The 23154-nt window shown below is 42.4% G+C and overlaps 1 protein-coding gene across 1 annotated transcript; it reads left to right on the top strand.

Annotated features, from left to right (window-relative positions):
* Nucleotides 1–5627: 5627 nt before the first annotated feature.
* On the top strand, nt 5628–17725 carry LOC136425934 (fibrillin-2-like). The gene is made up of 17 exons (XM_066414857.1): nt 5628–5649; nt 6037–6228; nt 6422–6616; nt 6801–6929; nt 7822–8058; nt 8673–8864; nt 9432–9560; nt 12512–12739; nt 12996–13187; nt 13626–13820; nt 14340–14462; nt 14970–15215; nt 15588–15782; nt 15939–16133; nt 16489–16611; nt 16971–17083; nt 17627–17725. Exons 1-17 carry the CDS (start codon nt 5628–5630, stop codon nt 17723–17725), a joined length of 2805 nt encoding a protein of 934 aa, XP_066270954.1.
* The last annotated feature ends 5429 nt before the right edge of the window (nt 17726–23154 follow it).

Genomic DNA, 23154 nt, shown 5'->3' with positions numbered 1-23154 from the left:
AAGATTACACATAATAGCTTATACATGTCATACATCTGGCTCTGTTCCAAAAATACACAAAAGGGTCAACAGAAAGATTTCGACTATATACGAATTTTTGTTAGTCCTACAAAGAAAGGGCTTTTACCATTGGTCCAACGTAGCATAGCAATATAAGCACAGTTATCATAGTCTACTACTGTGGGTATTCCAAACGTTTTACATAAGTGTCATTTTAGCATTACGCTTAGCTACATTATAGGACAACTTGCCGTCCTTGTTACGCAAAACGTGTCAAGATTAAGTGATCTATTAGTGTTAGTACGTACTAGAATAATTGTCGTAAATACAGCACGATTCTTCGACTACTGAAACAAGTACGTCTGAATGTTGCCAATTCCGCTGAATACGATAAACTGATATGATAAAAACAACATACCGAGACAATGGGGGATGTCGTCGCGTGTCAGGCTGTGGGTTTGCCATACTATGTGGCGTATGCATGAGTGGAAAAACCGGCTACAGCCACATGCCAGCCGAAAATTGGGTACTGTACCTACATTCAAACAATGGTCGTACCCTGATTTATCGTCCCACCCTTATGACATGTCAAAACCCAGCTACAATACGTTAGCCTACTCTCAGACTTTCTGGCCTGAGTGTTTATGGGGGCGATATGCTGAAAATCACGAATTAGCCCCCCCCCCAAAAAAAAAAAAAAATTAATAATAAACGCCAGGGCGCCCGGCCAGAAAGCCTGTAAAGGAGGCTAACATTACGTCACATTGTACTTTTTCTTACCGTGCCATTTTCATCAACAAGGCTATGAAAGAACCGACTGAGTCAAGAATAATCGACGTATTGTGATTCAACCGCAAACAATAGCAGTTCTAGGAAGAAGTGCTTGCGTTCTGCGAAGATTATAGCAATTTTTACTATTATCTTTTAAGTGGGGTCGCGGTGGCGCAGTGACAGGGTGTTTGGCTAAGTGCCCTGAGGTCTTGGGTTCGAATCCGGGGTCCCCTGATTTGTCCCGTTGACGTTGTGCCCCTAAGAAAGGCACTTTACACGACTTTCCTCTCTTCACTCAGTTGAAGATGAGTACCTAGCTTCGGCTAGGGATATCCCTCGGATAGGACGTTAAATTGAGGTCCCGTGTTCGAGGAGAGCCACACCTCGCGATCGAGCACTCAAAAAGAACCCACCACACTTATCGAAAAGAGTATCTATATCTACATAGCTGTTATAACCGCCCTTCGGCGTAACACACCAGCTTCGCAGGCACGTGGCGCTGCATAGGGGTCCTTCCCGGTGTGAGTGGATCATATATATCTGTCCAGATATGCAGCTTGTACAGTTCAGTGCAAACCTGATGTGTTACTGAGGGCAAAGTTCATGCGAATTCAAGAAGGCCAACGAACTCCAGGGGCTGGAGATCACCAGAACTGACTGGAGGGTCTATGCCGAGAGCAGACCAGCCTGGCGAGCCCTATGCACGTCTGTAGCCGCCATGCATCAGACACTGATGCCTGCGAATGATTGATTGAACGAACTCCCGCCGGAGGCCGTCACTCCTGTACTTTAAAGTTTAGCCTAATTTATTTCTCCGCCCTGTATCTGCTTGTTCCAGACGGAAAACGTACATTCCAACCCACCCTACCTCAATCTTGTTATAGTATGAAAATACCACGTCTTATTCGTGCACCAAATTTCTGCATAAAACGTATACAAATGAATAGAAGATGTAATTCTATTGTTGTTGTGGTGTTTTTTTTCCAACGATATACAGGTATGTGATGACTGACTCCATTTACAATTCAACGTGTTTTATACCATGCCCTCTTATAACAATTTTGTTTACCTTTTTCTGCAGTATACAGTTAACGTGTACGCGCGTACTTATGAGGGTCAAATAAAGTTCATCCAAATAGTATGACTAACACCATCAAAGCAGTGCGTATTAATATTTGATGATCAATCAGCAAATTCTGTAATAGCAGTCAAACCATGTTGATTCTTAGCTATCATATCGGGAAAGTCTGTATCTTCCTTTCCTTGTCTCATAGATGGAAGAACACATAGTATAGTTTGTATGACATTGATCGAATCGCAGTTTTGTCTTATTTCTTTCTTTAAATGGAGAAGACGTTTTCTACATTTTTTTGGTTATTTTGTACGTGCCGATATGTCCTTCGATCTCTTATTTCCACCTGACGAGACGCCTTCTATATTGCCTCTCATGGCTCCATCGTAAAGAATCATTATGATCATCATTCTCCAACCAAGGACATTGAGTCACGAAATATCATGCATTTAATCTATACCATAAAGTTTCAACAATTCTGGAATGATAAAAATGCAACATCGACCAAATTCGTTCCCATTAAGCACAAAAAAGAACTATATTTTTAGGTATAAGAATAATGACTGGTAAATAGTGGTAAAGCGTTTACAGAAATACGTTTTATAAAAATACCTTTTTTCTCGGGCCCCTTCTGTTGTCATTGGTCTCGTCCGACTCATTCATATCATAACGGCACAGAATTCGTTTAGACCGTTATTTTTGAATGCCATGTGAAGATGCGCGAATATCGTTGTCTTGGCTGATCTTTATCCAAAACCTTCGAGAGAATTGTTCTCTGTTGATTCAACTCACAACTTCGCATCTAAAAAGGTAGATATTCAGTAAAACACAAGTTTACCGGACCAGGAGCATATTTCTTACGGGACCCCGTGCGTCTGTCACCGCCGGCTATTGAAGGACCCGCCCGTCAGAATGACTTCGCGTCGTGGTTTTGTCTTCAACCTCACCTGTTGTATCATTCTTACCTGTGCATTGCGTGTGAAAGGTAAGCTCTAACGTAATGATCTAATATCATTTGGCATAAAAAGAATCATCTTCATCAATATAATGTGTATTATTAACACAAAGTAACCACTATTCGGCGTAACATGCCATCATCGCACGCAGGAACGAGCATCTACATTTAGTTAAATCAAGCAACTACTAAAAACAAAACTCTTTAACCTTTACTTTAGTCATCCGAATTTTTAGGTGCTGTTTCAAACTATAAAATGTTACGATTTCTACAGTTTTTATGATGAAGAATTGTGTATACATGTATATAACAACTCTAAGAAATGATTATTCTGGAGCTGCAGTTCTATATAGCAAAAACTGAAGTTGTTCCGACCTTTTCTAGATTAAAGTAAGGATCTTGCTGATCGATACAGATGTATGGTTTAAAATTTCCATTTAACGCATCATGCCATGTATTTTTACTTCTTAATAATTATGTACTTGTACATTTGCATATCACCCTACATCAGAAATGGAAAGGCGTCTTTGTTTTCTTTCTTCTAGCGTCGTTCGCCGTAGACTTGTATACTTTGTAAATTGCAGTAAGATATTCCCCAACTACCAGACTCCAGCAAAACAAGAATGATGTTAAAACAATCCATACAACAAGTAATGTAACATACACCGAAGCCTTCATAGTACCCCATTGCTGATATATAGTTCGTCACGTACTGTTGCAACGTGACAATTGGGTGTGTTCAAAACAGCTCCATGATGGATGGATGACATGATGAGGAGTGTCATACTCTCCAAAGAGGTCATTAGCTTCCATGATATAAAAAAATGTTGCTGTCTCTTTTTTTTAAGCTGACAAAACAAAATACTTGAAACTTCAAATGATATCATAGTACCCCATTGCTGATATCTAGTTCGTCACGTACAGGCCAACGTGACAATTTGTGGGTGTGTTCAAAACAGCTCCATAATGGATAAATGACATTATAAGGGGTGCCATAATCTCCCTGAAAAGGGGTCACTGGCCTCTACATCCTAAAGAAGATGAAACTTCAAATACATCACGGTTTGGAAGCAACCGTCTTACGCGCCACCATTGTATCATTTCGTTTTCTTATCAAAGCAAAAAAAAGCGTAGGATAACTGAAAAGGTAAAGAAAAAAATGCGCCTTCTATAGCCAAAAGGCAGGGCGCCTTTCTCCTTTAAGTAGACTTTAAATAGAGATGTCGTTAGGGTGTGGTCAAGCGACGATCAGTCATAGCTTATCATTTATTCATAGTTTGCCTCAAGCCATAACGGAGAAATAGTATGAGTTTCAGCGTCGTAAACCATAAAATGGCCTGTTCAATGGTTCGAAAATAATCACAAAAGAATAAGCATGATTCATAAAGAGTCTACGTTTCTTTCTCACATATTTTTGATAGCTGCATGTAGCTATGCAATGACCCGATCCACTAACATGTATGATATTTTCTTGAGTTGGATATTTATGTTGTAGGCGCTCCCTACGAGCCGCCCTCTGCAAAGCAACTAATCATGTAACTGTGACATTAATAACGGCTAAACAGGGGGCACAAGCTGCATATTTTGGCAGATTTATTTCACCTACTCACTCCGGAAAAGACCCATATCCTTTTCGATGAGTGTGTCGGGTTCTTTAACGTGCTCGAGGTATGGCTCTCCTCAAACACGGTACCTCCATTTAATGTCCTATCCGTGGGACGTTCCCAACCAAAGCTAGGTGCTCATGATCATTTCCACCTAAGTAAAGTGAGGAAAGTCGTGTAAAGTGGACTTCCCAAGGGCACAACGTCAAGGGGGCATGTCAGGGGATACGAACCCAGGACCTGTCCAAATACCCCGACCGTTACGTCAACTCGACGGGACGAAAAACAACAACTTTATGTTGAAAAATGACTTTACTTTCATAAAACTTGCCAAGCAAATGAAGCTATTCACAAAAAAGCTTCATTAAGATTGACGTAATGAAAAATAGAAAACTTTACACACAAAACTACAATGTGTCCTGCTCTGAAAACATCATCAAAACATTCTCGTGCATGCGTTTCTATGTGTCGAAGGACACATCCTTGTGACTGATGGAACATGAAAGGAGGCGGCAAACGCTCCAAAAGCTCTCCACTAGGACCTCCCGCTGCTTCCACTGACCGGTATCATCAGCATATGATCTAGATGACCTTGTGCCAGGGCGTTAACCCTTGTGGCCTTCATACCTCTCACAAACAGAACCAAAAATCAGTCTTTACTCTTCGCTTACTTTGTAAAATATTTGACTATAAAACTATGTCCATTAAACCATAGGTAGTTGCTCCTATAGTGTATGATTCGTTTATGGCTAATTGAGTGCCCTTGTCATGTCAAACAGACTGAAATTAATAACTATATAAATCAGCCCTTGTGGAGAAATCGGTTAACGACCCCAGTGCTTCGCCATATGAATCGAGTTCCATGGTTCCACAGGGTGGAGACTCGGGGCCCGGTGTGAGGGTTTAAATCAGCAAAATGACTCAATGACCAAAAAAAGCTGTTATCTTTGTTTTGAAAAAGCAAATTTGAGATAAATTTCAAAGTTTTTTTTTTACATGTTATCTCTACCCAGCATCCTGCTCGACTCCAAAGCACCAGGAAGCTTCTGTCTCGTTGACCTATGACCTCCCTGAGGTCACCTCATCACCATTTATCTTTGAGGTCAAGGTCAACACCAGTGGGATCTGCACGATCCGCCTTGACAGGCCGGATAACAATGGTTATCGTGTAATGATCAGGTCTGGCCAGTCCAGTATTTCAAGAATCGCCCTTGGTGTTGAAACCATGGCAACAGGCTATACACCAGGTAATACGACAATGCTAATTTACCATTTCTTATAATGTTTGAAATTATATGATTACATTTTGAGCACCGCTTTTTTCAATGAAAGATATCCCAGTTCCTTGTTGTTGAAATTATTTTGCAGAGTGAATGCTGTTCTTACTTTCCACCGTTTGGGAAGCCCTTATGCTTTGTTCGTGAGAGCAGTACTATTTCCCGCCGCTAGGTAGCGCTACAGAGAGACGAATGCGGTCACAAACGTGACTAAGCTTGTATTCCCCCTTCACGTTTTATCACTAGAGTAGATTTTTTATCCCACACAGCCTGTCTGTCTTTGACCTTGGCTTCCCAATATTGTTTTGTTTTTATGTGTGTCAGATCTGTTACGAACTCTCATTTTGTACTGCGCAGATTTAACCTCAGATCAAGAGTTTCGGAGGTTCTGGATTTGCTGGTCAAGTGGAGGGAGTGTTGCTGTGGGCAGGGGTGGAGAGACGGAGCCCTTCATGAGCTGGACTGACCCTCAGCCTGTCGCTGGCATCAATCGAGTCGGCTACAGGATTGGAAACGTTCCTGGAGACTTGCTGTTTAACTGCACACAAGGTGAGGCTTGATTGTACTAGAGTCTTCATTTCTCCGACTAACATTATTAGTAGGAAACGTTAAGTTTTTGCGAATGGTTCGGTATATGAAGCAACAGGTAATAGACAACGCTTCAAATTAGTGAAAAATAATCTCTGTAGACATTTAACATATCATAACGCGCATCCGAACTCACTTGTATGTTTTTCCTCAGATGGATTTCAAGGAGTGTGTTTTGACCCTCCGACCCAAGCCAACACTACCGGGCCCGTGTGCGACTGTCCTTATCTGCTGGGGGAGAACTGCACCTACCCATGTTCCCCGGGATATCACGTCATTTCCGGTGATGTCATAACCAGAAAATGCATGGCAAACGGGATTTGGACGGAAACGGATCTTTTCTGCGAAGGTAAAAGATACGTTCAGAGTAGATCTTTTGTGTTCTCCACATAAAGAAAAACACCTGTTATCGCTTTAGAAAAAATCATATTTTACATTGAACATTTGGAGCTGTAAAATGAGACGTCTCAAAATAACCAAGGAAATCGTAAACGACATCCCGTCTTTAAACAAACTGATGTTCTTTTCTTCAGACATTAACGAGTGCACCACTCTGAATGGCGGCTGCAGCCAGACCTGCACAAACACAATAGGGAGTTACAACTGTTCCTGTACTGAAGGGTTCGTACTCGACTTAGACGGACATAACTGTACCGGCACATGTAAGTCATGACATCAATTTATAAAAAATTACCACTTGCGTACAAAGTGATGGTTTATTAACAAGTTGATATATAAAACTTAGTACTTGGTGTTTCTGGAACGTTTTAGATCAATAGATTCATTTTATTTACGAGCGCCATTTTGAAACGAGCGCCATTCTGAAATGTCCTCCCGCGAGAGCACAGTCGGGCGAGAGCGAGCGTGAGTTGGTGCCAAAGGGAGGATTTTGACGACGTGAGATAGCTCGAAACAGTCATGATCAGCCTCCTTTACTGCCGTTCTGGCCGGCGCCGTCGTCTACTTTCGGCAGGGGGGGAGGGGGGGGGGGTATCCGTGTCCGGCAATTACGATTTCATTGTACTCCATGGCTGATATCTGGTTCGTCACGTACAGTTGCAACGTGACAGTTTTTTGGTGTGCTCAAAACAGCTCCATGGTGGATGGAAGAGTGTCATAATCTCCAAAGAGGTCAATAGCCTCTACACTATAAAAACTGTCGTTGCTTTTTTCGAAACTGCAAACAAAAAATTGTCGAAAAACTTCAAATACATCACGGTTTGGCAGCAGCCGTATTACGAGTCACCGTTGAGTCATTTATTTTTCTTACATTATCAAAGCAAAAAATAATTAAAAAAAGGAGCCTAACTGAAAATGTTCTATGACTCTATGAAAACCATTGCGTTTTCTAAGGCTAAAACGCAGGGTGCTTTTCTAAAATAGGGTGTATAATATAGAGATGTCGTTCGTATTCAAAGGGTGGAATATAAGTCGGTGTGAGGGTTTCAAGGAATCGACCAAAGGACTCAATGACCATAAAAGCTGTTATCTTTGTTTCGATAAAGTGATTATGACATAAATTTCAATTCATTTTTACTTGCTTTCTATACCCAGCATCCTGTTCGACTCCAAAGCACCAGGAAGCTTCAGGCTTGTTGACCCGTGACCTCCCTGAGGTCACCTCATCACCATTCATCTTTGAGGTCAAGGTCAACACCAGTGGTCTCTGCGAGATCCGCGTAGATAGGCCGGATAACAACGGATATCGTTTTATGATCAAGTCTGGACAGTCCAGGCTTGGAAGAGTTAGCCATGGTGCTATTAACACCAAGGCAACAGCCTGGACACCAGGTAATACGGCGATCCTGATATACGATTTCATGTTCTGTTTGGAATGATGCGATACAATTTTGGATTTCACTTTTGTTTTAATGAAAGATATCCCAGTTCCTTGTTATTGGAGTTCTTTCGCAGAGTGAATGCCGTTCATACTTTTCACCGTTTTGGAAGCCCTTAAGCCCCCCCCCCCCCCCTCTCACTGGACCCGCGGCACGCTGGCGGCGTCGCTGCGTCCTAAACTGGATTTGTATTGCCCTTGACTTGACAATGGGAATAGCATTCAAAACGTACAAGTATGACCAAAAATACAACAAAACACACAAAAAGATTCGTTTTTTGTCGATGAGATCTGTTGAGTCCTTTGTCAATTCGACCGGCCGCAGCGACGTACGCCAGCGTGCCGCGGATCAAGTGAGAGGGGGGCGTTATGCTTTCTTTCTAAGAGCCGTACTTTTTCCCGCCGCTATGTGGCACTGCAGCGAGACAAACGTGACTAAGTGTGTATCCCTTCTCTCCACTGTTCATGACTGGAGTAGCTTTTCTGACAGCCTCTCTGTCTTTGACCCTGGCTTCCCAATATCTTTTTGTTTCATAGTGTGTCAGATCTCTTACTTTGTAATGCGCAGATTTAACCTCAGATGAAGAGTTTCGGAGGTTCTGGATTTGCTGGTCAAGAGGAGGAAGTGTTGGTGTGGGCAGGAGTGGGGAGGGGGAGCCATTCATAAGCTGGACTGACCCTCAGCCTGTCGCTGGTATCGGTCGAGTCGGCTACAGGATTGGAGACGTTCCTGGAGACTTGCTGTTTAACTGCACACAAGGTGAGGTTTGATTGTACTTCATTTCTCCGACTAACATTAGTAGGAAACGTTAAGTTCTTGCGAATGGTTGGGTATATGAAGCAACAGGTTATAGACAACGCTTCAAATTGATGAAAACAAACCTCTGTATCCATGAACATATCATAACGCGCATCCGAACTCACTTGTATGTTTTTCTTCAGACGGATTCCCAGGGGTGTGTTTTGACCCACCGACCCAAGCCAACACTACCGGTCCCGTTTGTGACTGCCCCTATCTGCTGGGAGAGAACTGCACCTACCCATGTTCCCCGGGACATCACGTCATTTCGGGTGATGTTATAACCAGAACATGCACGGCAAACGGGATTTGGACGGAAACGGATCTTTTCTGCCAAGGTACAGAATATCTTCTAAGAGATTACTTCTGTTATCCGCATAGACACCAGTTATCACTTTCTAAAAATTGTATTTTACATTGAACATCTGTAGCTGTAAAATGAGACATCTCAAAATAATCAGGCAAATCGTAAACGACATCCCCTCCTTCCAGTCTTTAAACAAACTGATGTTGTTGTTTTTTCTTCAGACATTAACGAGTGCACCATTCTGAATGGCGGGTGCAGTCAGACCTGTACCAACACTGTAGGAGGTTACAACTGTTCCTGTACTGAGGGGTTTGTACTGGACTTCGACGGACATAACTGCACGGGTACATGTAAGTCATGACATCAAGCTATGAAAAATTACAACTTGCGTACAAAGTGATGGTTTATTCATATATACATAGAAACTTATTATTTGGTGTTGCTGGAACGTTTTAGATCAATAGACTCATTTTATTTACGAGCGCCATTTTGAAACGAGCGCCATTTTGAAATGTCATCCCGCGAGAGCACAGTCGGGCGAGAGCGCACGAGAGTTGGTGCCAAAACAAGGAATTTGATAGATTATAAGGATTTTAAAGACGTAAAGATGACTCAAAACAGTCAAAACCACGCATTTCATAGTTGAAAACATGTAAAAAGGTTCTACGAAAAATGACGCTATAATATAAAGCAGCCTACATGTATGGCCCCTTTGCGTTGTTGCTCGAATATTTCATAGGCCACTCATTGTAATGAAAACGTTAGAGCCGACCATATTCTTCAGCAACTACAGGTTCCAGCCATGTTATGACAACTTCATAGTAATTCATCCCAAAATGTAGCCAACGCCCAGAGACGAAAGGTGTAATTATGATATTTTGGCAGCATGACAGAAATACTAAGAAAAAAAAGACTGAAAAAATATCGTAAAAAAAACTGTTGTTTTCTAGGTAAGAAAAAATGTTCATTAACCATTCACGATAATAAACATCTATTTAGCCTTTTTTTCGAAATGAATAGTTCATTAAACATTTCATGGTTCAGGCCATGTTTTCTTGTTGTCAGGATGGTTGCTAAGGAGTTGCCCAAAACCGATCCTTTGATATAGATCTTTGGATAGCCGGAGTCATAGGTCCATAAAAGGTGTTTATCCGAGGAAGGTTTTGTCTTTGCACTTTGCCGTACGATTTAACGTCGGAAAAAGACTTTGACCGGATCAGAGACAACATTCACACGGGACCACTTGAGTCTCTTCCCGTAGACTCTGAAGGATAGACCGGTTAAAAGGATAGCCTCACGGCACGGTGTTGTCATCATGTTCACCTGCTGTATCATTCTTATCTGTGTATCAAGTGTAAAAGGTGGGTTCTATCATTATCATACAATAACCCTTTTATGATATTAAGACTAGTCGACTGCTTTGGTCATCGATTGGAGACCTTGGTTTGAGCGAGGAGGTTTTCTATAGAAGGAGAGAGGACAGGCTAGCGCCCCCGGCCCTTTTGTTTGAGCAAGGTCTCTGCTTATTTTCGTAGTAAACAACATGGAATTTTACATCGAAAGAAAATAAGATATAGATTGTAGCAATTGACATCTTAACATCTCCTGGGAGCAAAAACTCACCAATGAACAGCTATATCAAGACCTAACACCAGTCTCTGAGAAAATAAGAGCAAGAAGATTGAATATATTGATATGATAAGATTGAAATTAGCTGCTCATTGCATTAGACACCCTGATAGCTACGGCCGCGTGGCGCGTTGGATACACCCGATCCCTCGATCTCGGAAGTTAAGCAACGCGCGGTCCGGACAGTGCTTGGATGGGAGACCAACCAAGGACGTCCGGATTGCTGTAGCCTCACGAAGCTTTCCACGAAATCGTCTTCCGGGAGGGACGTAAAACGGGGGTCCCGTGCTCGAGGAGGTGCCTCGAACACGTTAAACAGCCTCATTACCCTGCACATTGGGTACCTGCCTGTGGCACTGGCTGCAAATACACCTGATATCATAGCCTCCAGACTAGAGTTATGGGAGCCTACAAAAGGGAAAAAAAGGCGTGGAAGACCAAAAGGCACCTTCATCGATACACTAAGAGCCGATGCCAACCTTACTGAAGTGAAGGGAATCCAGTCCCTGATGGAAGATAGGGTGGAGTGGAGGAGGCTTTCAAGTTTGGTTCGAGTGGGAGCTCGACCAAAGTAAAGTAGTGTAGCAATTGATCATGCCATAAACGTACTTCTCTTGTTTTCTCTTGTTTTAAACGCAGCAAAATTGAGCTTAAATTCAAAACACTAGTACTACAGGAAATAATCGTATTTAAATTACTGCTATGGTGTGTAATATGCACATATAACCCATAGTCCCATATATATATATATATATACTACAGATAACTTGATATGTTACGATATTTTGGTTGTGTTCAAAACATATATACCCGTGACTGATGTATTGACTTATGAGGTACGACATTTTCTTCTCGTTAACAGGTCAGAGGTAACGATACATTCACCATTTTTTTAAAGTCATAAAACATAATCACGTGTTCTCTAAACAGGTATATACCATAGGTCAACAACTATATGTGGCCCAGTATCTCTTTTTTTTTCAGAAATCATAATTGTAAACAACTTTATCTGCAGCGTGCTTTATATGTATAAATAAGGCATGTTTGCCGCTATCAATTTGCGGGTTGGGTGTGTCTCATTTTAAAAATAATGACTCTTGATATTGCTTTTCGAGTGCATAGTGGGGACAAAAGAAACACCAGGATGATGCTGTCAAACATCATTCACCTGTTATTGATACTGCCCACCATGCAAAAATAGAATAGACTGACACGACCAAATAGTGATTTCGACGTTGTACGAACCTGTACGAAGGATTCCAAAATATTTCTAATAACATAATGAAAAAAATAGCTTCTGTCATGTTAGAGACGTTCTCTTGGATGTCCCATGTTTGAGGGGAGCCATATATACCTCGAGCATGTTAAGAAAATACCACACAATCCAGTCTTATGCTTCGGTCATCATTCAATTGAAAAAAGTGACACCGCCGTTTAGTTCAAGGGATGTTTTTTTTTCAGTTTTTGGGACCCCCTACGTGTCCCCTTGGGACACCCTGCGGCTACCGGGCTATTTTGGGGCACGGCCGGGCCCCGGGGTGACTTTAACTCGGACTTAAAATCAACCCTGGACCCGGTAACAAATAGACGCCGTGAGCTACTCGTGCGAACACCAAGAGTTTATCGTTACAAAAACATGTGAAATCAGACGTGCTTTTTCATCCTTACCTAGCATCCTGTTCCACACCAAAGCACGTGGGCAATGACTCTAACCTGGCGTGGGACCTTCCTGAGATCACCTCGTCGCCCTTCATCTTCGAGGTCAAGGTCAACACCACCGGAAACGTCATCATCAGACTTGACACGGATGATGGCGATGGCTATCGTGTGAAGATCGCGTCTGGCCAGTCTAGTAGCGCGAGACTTTTCAGTTACACCCTTGCAACACACAGCGCCTTAGGTAACGTGCATGGTTATGAAATATCCGTATTCCGACATTCTTCTATGGTTTTGAACAGTTCTATACGTGGCGCTAGTTGGCGCTGCAGCGAGACGAACGCGGTCCCAAACGTGACTAAGCTTGTACTCGCCCTCAGCATTATTCATGACTGTGGTAGATTTGTTCAGCTTCTGTGTCTGCAAACTTGGCTTCATAACACCTACATTTTTTAGTGTCATGTTTGTTACTTACTCTTGTTTTGTAATTTAATGCACAGATATGACATCAGCTGACGAGTTTCGGAGGTTCTGGATCTGCTGGTCGAAAGGCGGAAGTGTTGGTGTAGGCAGGGGTGGAGAGGTTGAACCCTTCATGATCGGAACAGACCCTCAACCACTCACTAACATCAGTAAAGTCGGCTATCGGACTACAGATGATGCCGGAGACTTTCTGTTCAACTGTGCACTAGGTGAGGGCTAGCATTCCTTGACAAGTCTTCCAAGCGTTTAGTTATTGACTTATACTGGCCGATCCTAGGGTCGACTCCAGCTCGGACATGTTGTAAGGGATTGCATTCATCATTTTGGAGGGTGACGTAAAGTCGGCGGCCCCGTGTATGAGGTAGCTTCAAACGCTGTCAAATATCTGCACGTAAAAGAACCCAACACACTTGTCGAGAAGTGTAGGGGTGACCCAGCATGCTTGGCCAAAAACGCGAGCCGTAGCGAAGCCACACTGCCCTACCAGAAAGCTACTTGAAAGAACATTATGCTTCACCTCAATTGAGGATTACTGCTTAGTCCTTTTACTCTACAAAGAGAAAGATTCTTCAATGTTGAAGGAAACTATCTGTCCCTATGATAATGTGCTCTCGCTCATCCAAATTCACTTGTATGTTTTTCCTCAGATGGATTTCCGGGAGTGTGTTTTGACCCTCCCACCCAAGCCAACACTACCGGGCCCGTGTGCGACTGTCCTTATCTACTGGGGGAGAACTGCACCTACCCATGTTCTCCAGGATATCACGTCATTTCCGGTGATGTCATAACCAGAATGTGTGGTCCAGATGGGCTGTGGACGGAGACGGCTCTTTTCTGCGAAGGTACAAATAATAACATCTAGATAAAGATGATTTTACGTATGAAAGCCTGAAGCACTTGATACGATATAAGATGATTTACTTAAACTAAACTTTCATATCTAAAGACAACTATGGTCAATATATATTTATGCTCGTCTACCCAACGCCAAATAAAACATTTATTTATATTATGATGAGAAATAAACTGTTCTCCAGCTCAAAAAAATTCACTCTCCGGAATTTTCGATCGAATCCCTTCATCAGCTATCTGACACAGCTGTAGACACAAAATTTCGCACGTGTGACGTCAGCACTGGGTCAAAGTTCGTCGGAAGTCGGTACCGACCCCCGTCCCCCCGTCCCGGTTGAGAGAAGGATTGTGTATATCAATGCCTAGAATGTTATTTCAGCCATATTGACGTGAACTTCATCACTTTGATTTTACATATACTGTATATCATTTGAAATGTCTGTCATTGAGGAAAACAATGAGGTATTGAAAAATAAATGATCTCAGTTCACGCTTTGTCTTATCTGTAGACATTGACGAGTGCACCAGTCAGAACGGCGGTTGTAACCAGACCTGTACCAACACTGTAGGAGGTTACAACTGTTCCTGTAGTGAAGGGTTTGTTCTAGACGGAGACGAACATAACTGTACTGGTAGGCCTTTTTTTATATTCATATTTCTAGCTGGACAGGTGTGTAGTTTAGTGCGTTGTTTCCTACAGTGAAATTTTTGCTGTCACCTAAAATAGATTTCCATTGCTTTCACAGCCAATATGTCTGCATATATTTCCGTTTGGCCCCTTTGGTTTTAAAACTTTTGTTGACTCGTGCCTTTTTCATTGTTCATTAACATCAACCATGGCTTAGCACTCACATTTGATAGGTTGGCATATTTGGGGAGGGGGGTGCAAAACATACCAATGGCTGATGTATGGACTAATGTTTAATGATGTACGAAAGTTTTTCCTTGTCACGAGATCAAGGGTAACGTCAGTTCTACCATGTTTTCCAAAATAATCAATTTTTTCTCTAAGCAAGTCTTTTCTTCTTAGCTTCTTCGAGCGACACACATCTGCTTCCTTCGTGTGATGGGTTCAACACATGATCTAATATACCTCTAAAGGAACATATGTCAGAAATGTTTTTGTTCTTCCAACCCAGATCCCTGTCCGATCAAGAGGCACCGTGATGGTGTAGATCTATATACCGTGTCATTTGACATTCCTATGGTCATCACCTCACCCTTCATCTTCGAGGTCAAGCTCAACACCACTGGGTACTGCGTTATCCGTCTGGACACGCTGACCGATGGCGGGTATCGCATCTTTATCCGGTCATCATCCGAGTCCAACATTGCGAAAGTCGTGGCTAATGACATCACTGTCTTCGCAAGTCAAAGTACGCCAGGTGAGAAACGGAAGGTTTAAGCTTCGGTCTCTGGAAAACGGCCCCTGCCGGGTAGTTCACGGACTAGTTTTGGCACTTTCGGGCATGACACCTACGTGGGACACCCTGCGGCTGCCGGGCTATTATTAGGCCCGGTCGGGACCCAGAATCATTTTAACCCGGCCTTAAAATCAACGCGGGACCCTGTAACAAATAGACATCGTGAGCTAATCGTGCGAGCACCGGGGGTACCTTCTTGGAACCCAGCAGTACACCGGAAGATAAACAAAACAGAACGCTGCGATGACAAGTTGAACTAGCAACAATATTCCCAACTACCTTTGCATGATCGAGTGCGCAATTTGTTGCCAACTATCGTTTTCTAATTTGCAGATATCACATCAGCGGACGAATTTCGGAGGTTCTGGATTTGCGGGTCAAGAGGTGGAAGTATTGGTGTGGGAAGGGATGGAGATATCGAACCCTTTATGAGCTGGACAGATCCTGAACCATTCACTGACAGAATTATACAAGCTGGTTACAAGAGCATGCATGCTCCCGGGGACTTCAGGTTCAACTGTGCACTTGGTGAGTGTTGTTGACTTTTCTTGATATATCTATCAATGAATCCCACTGTATCATTTTTAAAGACTTTGTTCATGTAGCAACCACCTATCATGTCTATTTCAATTTTAAAATAATTTGTAGAAAATGCCATTGTTGCCACTCTGATTTTCTATTCAGATGGATATCCGGGAGTGTGTTTTGACCCGCCGACCCAAGCCAACACTACCGGCCCCGTGTGCGACTGTCCCTATCTGCTGGGGGAGAACTGCTCCTACCCATGTTTCCCGGGATATTACGTCATTTCCGGTGATGTCATCACCAGAACATGCACTGCAAATGGATCGTGGACAGATACGGATCTTATCTGCCAAGGTATGAGTTATCTGCAACTAGTAAAAATTCAATTAACAGTTTTAAATCAGCACCCCCCCCCCCCCCCAACATGTCTGTAGGCTCAGGAGGATCTGAAATTATATATCAAGGTAATCTTAATATTTACTTGAAGAAAAATTAATATTAGACAACAATGGGCTCATTATCATGAGAAGAAGGTATATATGTGCCTCGAGAAAATGTACTTCCAAGAAAACTGTCTGGCGAATGTTATACTTTAAAAAAAAACTTTTTAAACAGCATCTGTAGTTACAAAACGCTAAGAGGTATGAGAAAAAAGGTAAAGATTATATAACTCTTGGTACATTGTCTAATTCATTTCTTTTGTCTGTAGATATTGACGAGTGCACCATTCAGAACGGCGGCTGTAGCCACAACTGCAACAACACTGCGGGAGGTTACAACTGTTCCTGTACTGAAGGATTCTTGCTGGACGGAGACGGACACAACTGTACTGGTAGGTCATTTGCTTGCTAGCCTCTTCTTTGGTCTCCGTATCACTACTGGACTTAGTTTTAATAGGTCGCCATTCTGGTGTGCGTATTTGCATTCTAAAGGCTCGTTCAAACGTATGTATACGTTGTGTTCCTTTAGCAGGCTTTTTATTAGTCTCCTGATATTCTCTTATTTGAGCTGTAGACATATGCTAGTGGTTATTTGTAAGGGCTAAAAGATCTTTGAATGTCCGAAAACGGTCGAGCCATGATTCGCTAAAATGCAAATTAGGACACCAACATGGCGACTTTCACAGCAATGACGACACATGAAACTGCCCTATCGAGCACATTTTAACCTTTTTTTTCTGTTCATGTCTAGCTACATGCTCCAAACAGGATCACACGGACGGAGGCCTAAGTTACCACGTGTATAACGACAACCCTATCCCATCACCCTTTATATTTGAGGTCAAAACGGGTCGAGCAGTATGGGTCAGACTCTCGCATCACCGTTCAAGAATGGAGTACGTCGTATTTGTGGGTAGACAGTCAAGTATCGCGAAGGTTGACAACCGGGAAAATTACCTCGATCATCAGGTCACTGACGGTAAGAGTCATACTCAAATGTGTCTACTTGATTCAGGCTATGCGTGTATAGCCACATAGCCTCTAGCACATTTCTAGGGGGGGGGGGGGGGGGGGCGCAGGGGCGGCGGCTTCCCAAACTAAAGTCTGGCCGGGAGGTTAACGGTCTTTTTTGCCATTGTTGTTGTTAATCATTATCTTTATTTCCCTTGGTACCCCCGGTGGCGGACGGGCTATCTTTTGGCTTGGGCGGGTCCCGCGGTTGATTTTGATTTTAACTTGAAATCAGCCCTCTTCCCGGCGGAGCCTGTGATGTCCTCAGAAAGTTCCATTAATATCTAGATTTGACAAAGAGTCGTTGCCTGCTGCATGGAATAGTAATCCTCCAAATGTTTGCTGTTCCGAGGGAGATATTAGAACAAAATCTAATGCTGTTTTAAACCTTTTTAGGTATCATATCTTCTGAGGATCTTCGCAAATTCTGGATTTGCTGGTCTCTCAGTGGAAACATTGGCGTTGGTAGATATGGAGACGTGGAGCCGTTTCTGAACTGGACTGATCCTGAGCCAAAGCCTATCGGATATGTCCGATACCGTACCCAAGTGCAGCCTGGCGACTTCCGATTGAATTGCACACAAGGTACTGAATACTTTTGGTTTGGGCTTGTGACGTCACGTAATCTCTCGCATTAGCTCAAGAATTGAGAAATTAATTTTTCATCTGACCCTCATGCAATAGGGCTTAACCTGAAGCTAACTTTCTAAAATTGAAGTACGTTGCCTATCTCTTGGAAGCAAACAAAAATACCAGTTATCATATATTCATGATATTAGTCCATATTTACTGTGCAATTTCCTGTCTCCACCAGATGAGTTCCCCCAAGGTTGCTCTGACCCACCAATCCAACCTAACACTACGGCACCCGTATGCAACTGCCCCTATGTGCTGGGGGAAAACTGCACCTACCCATGTGCACCAGGATATCACGTAATATCCGGTGACGTCATCACAAGAACGTGCCTTCCTAACGGAGAATGGACGGAGACGCATCTGATATGTCAAGGTATGAAAGAAATCTAACGTTGATTTAGTTTGAAATACATAAGTAAAGATGTGCAACGTCATTTAACATCAGCAACATTGAACATCAGCAGTGTATACTTCGCTGAGAGTGATCAGCTATGTTTGTGTGAAGTAGCGGTTTTGTGGCGATGAATTTGTTACAAAAATGATATCTGTTTATGGATAACACTTTTGTTATTTTCTGTGTGACATAAACATTGAGAATGGTGACGTAGCATTAGCTACTTGTTATGAGGATTATGCATTATCATATCATAGACAATGCATACATATCTCACTGTCAATTGTAAAGAATAGCTGTCTTTGTGTATTGCAAATTATAGATAAAAGTATGACGTCGTATTGCGATTTTACCTCATAAATAGTTGTGGACGGATGTGCGACATCAAATGGCGGCTGTGCACATACCTGTATCAACACTGGTGGGAGCTACCACTGCCTCTGTAGGGACGGTTTCAGCTTGAATGCTGACGGCCATAACTGTGATGGTATGTTTCAAAACATGTACATTTCTATTGAGTACCTTTTACTAGCATAAGTCTTAGTGGCTACTCTGAGCAAGTATCATCGATTGAGTATCAGGCATTTGTAAAACAAGATTTTTAACAGAGGGAATTGTTTTGTTTCAGATGTTGACGAGTGCTTGGAAAATCCAACCATCTGTGGCATCAACGCCGATTGCATCAACGGTTACGGCTACTTCGACTGTGTGTGTTCCACTGGATTCGTCATGGGGTCAGGCGGCTGCCAAGGTGTGTTCTTTGTCTAGAACAAGACTAGATCCCAAGTTGGGGCAGACTTGATAATGAATATTGGTCAAGATGCACAAATCAGTCTCTAAAGAGTTGGATTTCATGCGGCTACTAGAAGTAACTTCCATTGAGTTGTTTAGTTGAATAACATCACAAACTAATTCCTCACAGACATCGATGAATGTACCAGTAGAGAGGCATCATGTGACGTCAACGCCTTCTGCGTGAACACGGCTGGGACCTACTACTGTGTGTGTCTGGACGGGTTTACAGGCGATGGGAACAATTGTCAACGTACGTGTTTGTCCGGATTCTTAAGAAAATGCCTTCCAACCTTGTGAAATTTCTCTGATGAAGCTGTTTGTTCTTTTTTTTTAAATGTAACTACTGATCATGAGTGTTGGCAAGTTCGAATGTTTACTCAATTTCCAATCTAATTTTCTTTGTCGCTTATCCCAAAGAGCTTACAACATCAACAGTAACAACACCGAGCACTACAGAGCAAACTACATCTTTCACAACAGCGTCTACTACATCTCCTGTTCCATCAACCAGTTGGTTTCCAACGGATATGGACACGTCAACTTCATCTTTGGTATCTACAAAATCAACAACCATGAAAACGACAACGCTTTTCGTCTGGGGAGGTAAAAATGAGATCACATTATTTGATAGCATGTGCAAAAAATGAAAATTAATGTAGGAGATATACCTGTATTTGTCTCTCTTGAATATGGATAGATGATATAAAATCAAGATTATTAGGACTACTTTCTAGTCATGACCTTCCTTGTTCATTGGGACAGAATTAGGTTCGGAAACAACTGAATATTTCACCGAGCAAGTGACGACCATGTCCACAATCCCACCGTTGCCACCAAGTACAGCTGACCCCACGCCCCTGCCTCGTATCTTCACAACCACCCAGGAATCCTCAACCCAGACGACCTTTCTAATGGAGGTAATAGATACTTTAAAAACATCGTGCCAAACCTGTTATAGTTTTGATCAGTTGTCGCAATACTTTTATTGTTTTTATCATTTTCCAACCTGTGTCAAATTTCCTAAACTGCAGGAGGAAATACCTGGCCTTATTGGAACTCTTGGCGACAAGGTGAACAACTTCAGAGGGTCACTGGAGGATCATCAAGAGCTTCTAAAAGGTTGGCCGTCCTTCAGATGTTTTCCTTTTTGATAAACCATGTTCTCGCTGTAATGCTTTAGTCAAAGATAATGTTTTGTCAATTAATCTTCTCATTCATCTTGTCAAGTAACTGACTGCGTGTCATATACAAACATGCAGAGGTGACTGACGGATCGTCGTCAATACTTCGAGCTCAGAGCAGTAGCAGGGAGACTGTTGCTATGGAGACGACTTTTGACCTTTCCTTCGGCGTCACTGATGACGTGAAGGATCTGATAGACGTTGATTCCCTCGATATGTCGCCGATAGAACAACTGGAGAAAAGGAAAGAAGAACAAGAACGTCTTAAGTCCCGGGTAGGTGTTTATCTTTCATTCAACCAAAAGCGGAAAAGGCTTAGCTTAGTGTCAGGATTTTGTAATTGAAAATGCATGTTTTTTTCATAATACATATTTTATCAAATGGCTTATTCATCACACAGAAATACATATAAGTTAGACTTAACATGCTGAATTATCCATATATTTGTACGTGGGTCAACTCTTTTGTATCAAGTTGTTTGTTTGCATGTAAAGTTGAAGAAGACCTTACGGAAGTCGCTGTACTTTTGTTGTGTGAATAAAGATTGTACATACAATCTATATATATAAAGATAAGCCCACAAAGACATGAAATTTTCAAGATCTGGACACAAGGTACAATATTCATGATAATGCAACACTTTGGTTTGCAATGCAGATGAAGAATGAAACCATGAGATTTCTGGACCTGTTGGAGGCAGCAGCAGGCAAGCTGTTGCAGAAGACCGCACCGGAAGGAGTGGCTACGCACATCCGGTCTGACGGCGTGCTCACGGCTGTGGTGAAGTCCGTCCCAGATGTCGGCATCGTTCCTATCGACCAGGACATCGGCTCCATTGTGTTCACAAAGGACGACAACCTTCCTGAGAATTCCAGTATCAAGGTAAGACATTCTTTCTGTGGCGTTTCTTGCTCTAAATTTGGTCACAACATAAGGGGTTTTGCTCGCCTCAAATTCTCACAGTTGATCTTTTTATTGTTTCATTTTCATTAAAAAATATAAACAGACATTGAAAAATATAAACAGATACTAAAAAATTAATAAAGCCTTCCTTTGTTCCATTGAATTAGGCACAAACTCAGTTGTTACCGTTTCTTTCTGCAGTATTATTATACAAACTAAAAGTGGCATATTCACGCATTAAACCGTTTCAATGGCATTAAAAGATGTTTCTATGATAACTATAGCTGCAAATGTTTGATGCATCCTTTTCGACGATGAAGTGAATGTCAAATACTGAGATTGTATCAAATTTACAAAGTATGCACCTTGTGGTTCTGACAGGTTGTGGCATTCGACGATGACCCTTTTGTATGGAGTGAAGAGGAAACTGAAGTATCCTCTTCAGTAGTCATGGTGTCAATCACAACAGATACAGAACAGCCTCTCGATACTCCAGCATCAAACATCACCGTTAACTTACAATCTGGTGTGGTCTTTGGTGTCACGACTGACACTGAAGACCACGACCACGATCCCCAGCTGACGTCTTACAGCAAGGAAGTCCATAATGCCAGTAGCTCTTTTCCAATGGTACCCAGACATGATACCAACATGACGTACCATGCGTTATACACGGACCACCAGGGCCAGGTGCCATTGTTCAAATTCTCAGTCGATGACGTCGACACACAGCTGCAGGTGTACGTTCGGTTTCACGACTTCCCAACCGAGGAAGAATACGACTACACGACGACTGTCAAACCTCCTGAGTTCATTGATATCGACGGCTTTCCGATGCCATATGGCCTAGTTTACTCCAACTTCACAATTATATTCACTCTGGAGGTACAGAAGGAACATGGCTGGGTCATAGTTGGCGTGAAGAAGAAAGGTAGACAAAGTTTTTCCACTGTCAGTATGTTTTTAGATTTCAGCAATCAAATTCATATTTCGGCATTTATAAGAAAAAGCTAAATGAAAAAGCATCAACCTTCTTTCTCAATGTGAGGTCGCCCGCTTAATCTTTGCCTTTCAAGTTTGAAAGAATGACAAAAGCAGATATTGATATTTTCCTTATGTGTATGTGATATCAGGTAGAGATGCACCTGACAGTGGCTTCCGACGACTGCTGACGTCAGCAGCTAGAGGCTCCCAGACCACGCCCCCTCCTGGTCGTCATAGCAACCCATCCGGATTCACTCTGCAGACTGCTGCAGTCTCCTGTCTGATGTGGGAGATGGAGAACCAGGCGTGGAACGACCACCGCTGCAAGGTTACTAATTTATATTAATTAGCTGGTTTATCAGGTAGAATAAACTAAACACAGGCTCTAAGTTGGAAGTTACTGCGTTCTATGTGTACACGTATCATCGTCTCTGAGGCAAAGCAATATTACTTGTTTGTTTGTTTGTTTGTTTGGTCAGCATATTCAAATTCAGAGTCGAATCTTCCAGACTCACAGCTAACTTCGGTATGTACGTTAAGTATTTACATCTAACAGTGGAATATTGATACTATGTTTCAATCAATCATCGTTGAGTTTCTCAAGAATCTACGAATAACAACTTTCAATTGATTCTATGCTGCAGGTCGGTACCCAAACTGACGAGGCGACCACACAGTGCTCATGTGACATGGCCGTAAACAGCGATGGGAAAAGCTCCAGGGTAATACTGGGGTCGTCTTTTCTGCCGATTCCAAATTTTGTGGACTTCACCAACCTGGGCAGCAACTTTGAGAAGTTGTCCTCAAACTCTACCGTATTTGCAACCATCATAGCGATGTGGATGATGTTTCTGATGGCCCAACTACTGATACTACGTTCAAACATCAAAGTATGTTAATTAACTTAATTGTTATACTTAAAGCTTCACGCGATACGAATGTTTGCAATACTTTATTACCGACATGAAAATGGAGGTATAGTTTTTGGCGTGTCTGTGTGCGTGTCTGTCTGTTTTTCAGAGCTTGTAGTC

This window comes from Branchiostoma lanceolatum, chromosome 19 (assembly GCF_035083965.1).
Source record: "Branchiostoma lanceolatum isolate klBraLanc5 chromosome 19, klBraLanc5.hap2, whole genome shotgun sequence".
Classification (NCBI taxonomy): Eukaryota; Metazoa; Chordata; class Leptocardii; order Amphioxiformes; family Branchiostomatidae; genus Branchiostoma; species Branchiostoma lanceolatum.
The sequence above is the reverse complement of the archived record's forward strand: the minus strand, read 5'-3'. Positions and strand labels throughout refer to the sequence as shown.

Bases quoted from the DNA above. Each gene is read 5' to 3' on its own strand.
- LOC136425934 (XM_066414857.1), top strand. From the start codon at position 5,628: ATGGCAACAGGCTATACACCAG. The intron at 6,930-7,821 runs GTAAGTCATGAC...TTCTATACCCAG, and splicing joins ACATAACTGTACCGGCACAT to CATCCTGTTCGACTCCAAAG. The intron at 9,561-12,511 runs GTAAGTCATGAC...ATCCTTACCTAG, and splicing joins ACATAACTGCACGGGTACAT to CATCCTGTTCCACACCAAAG.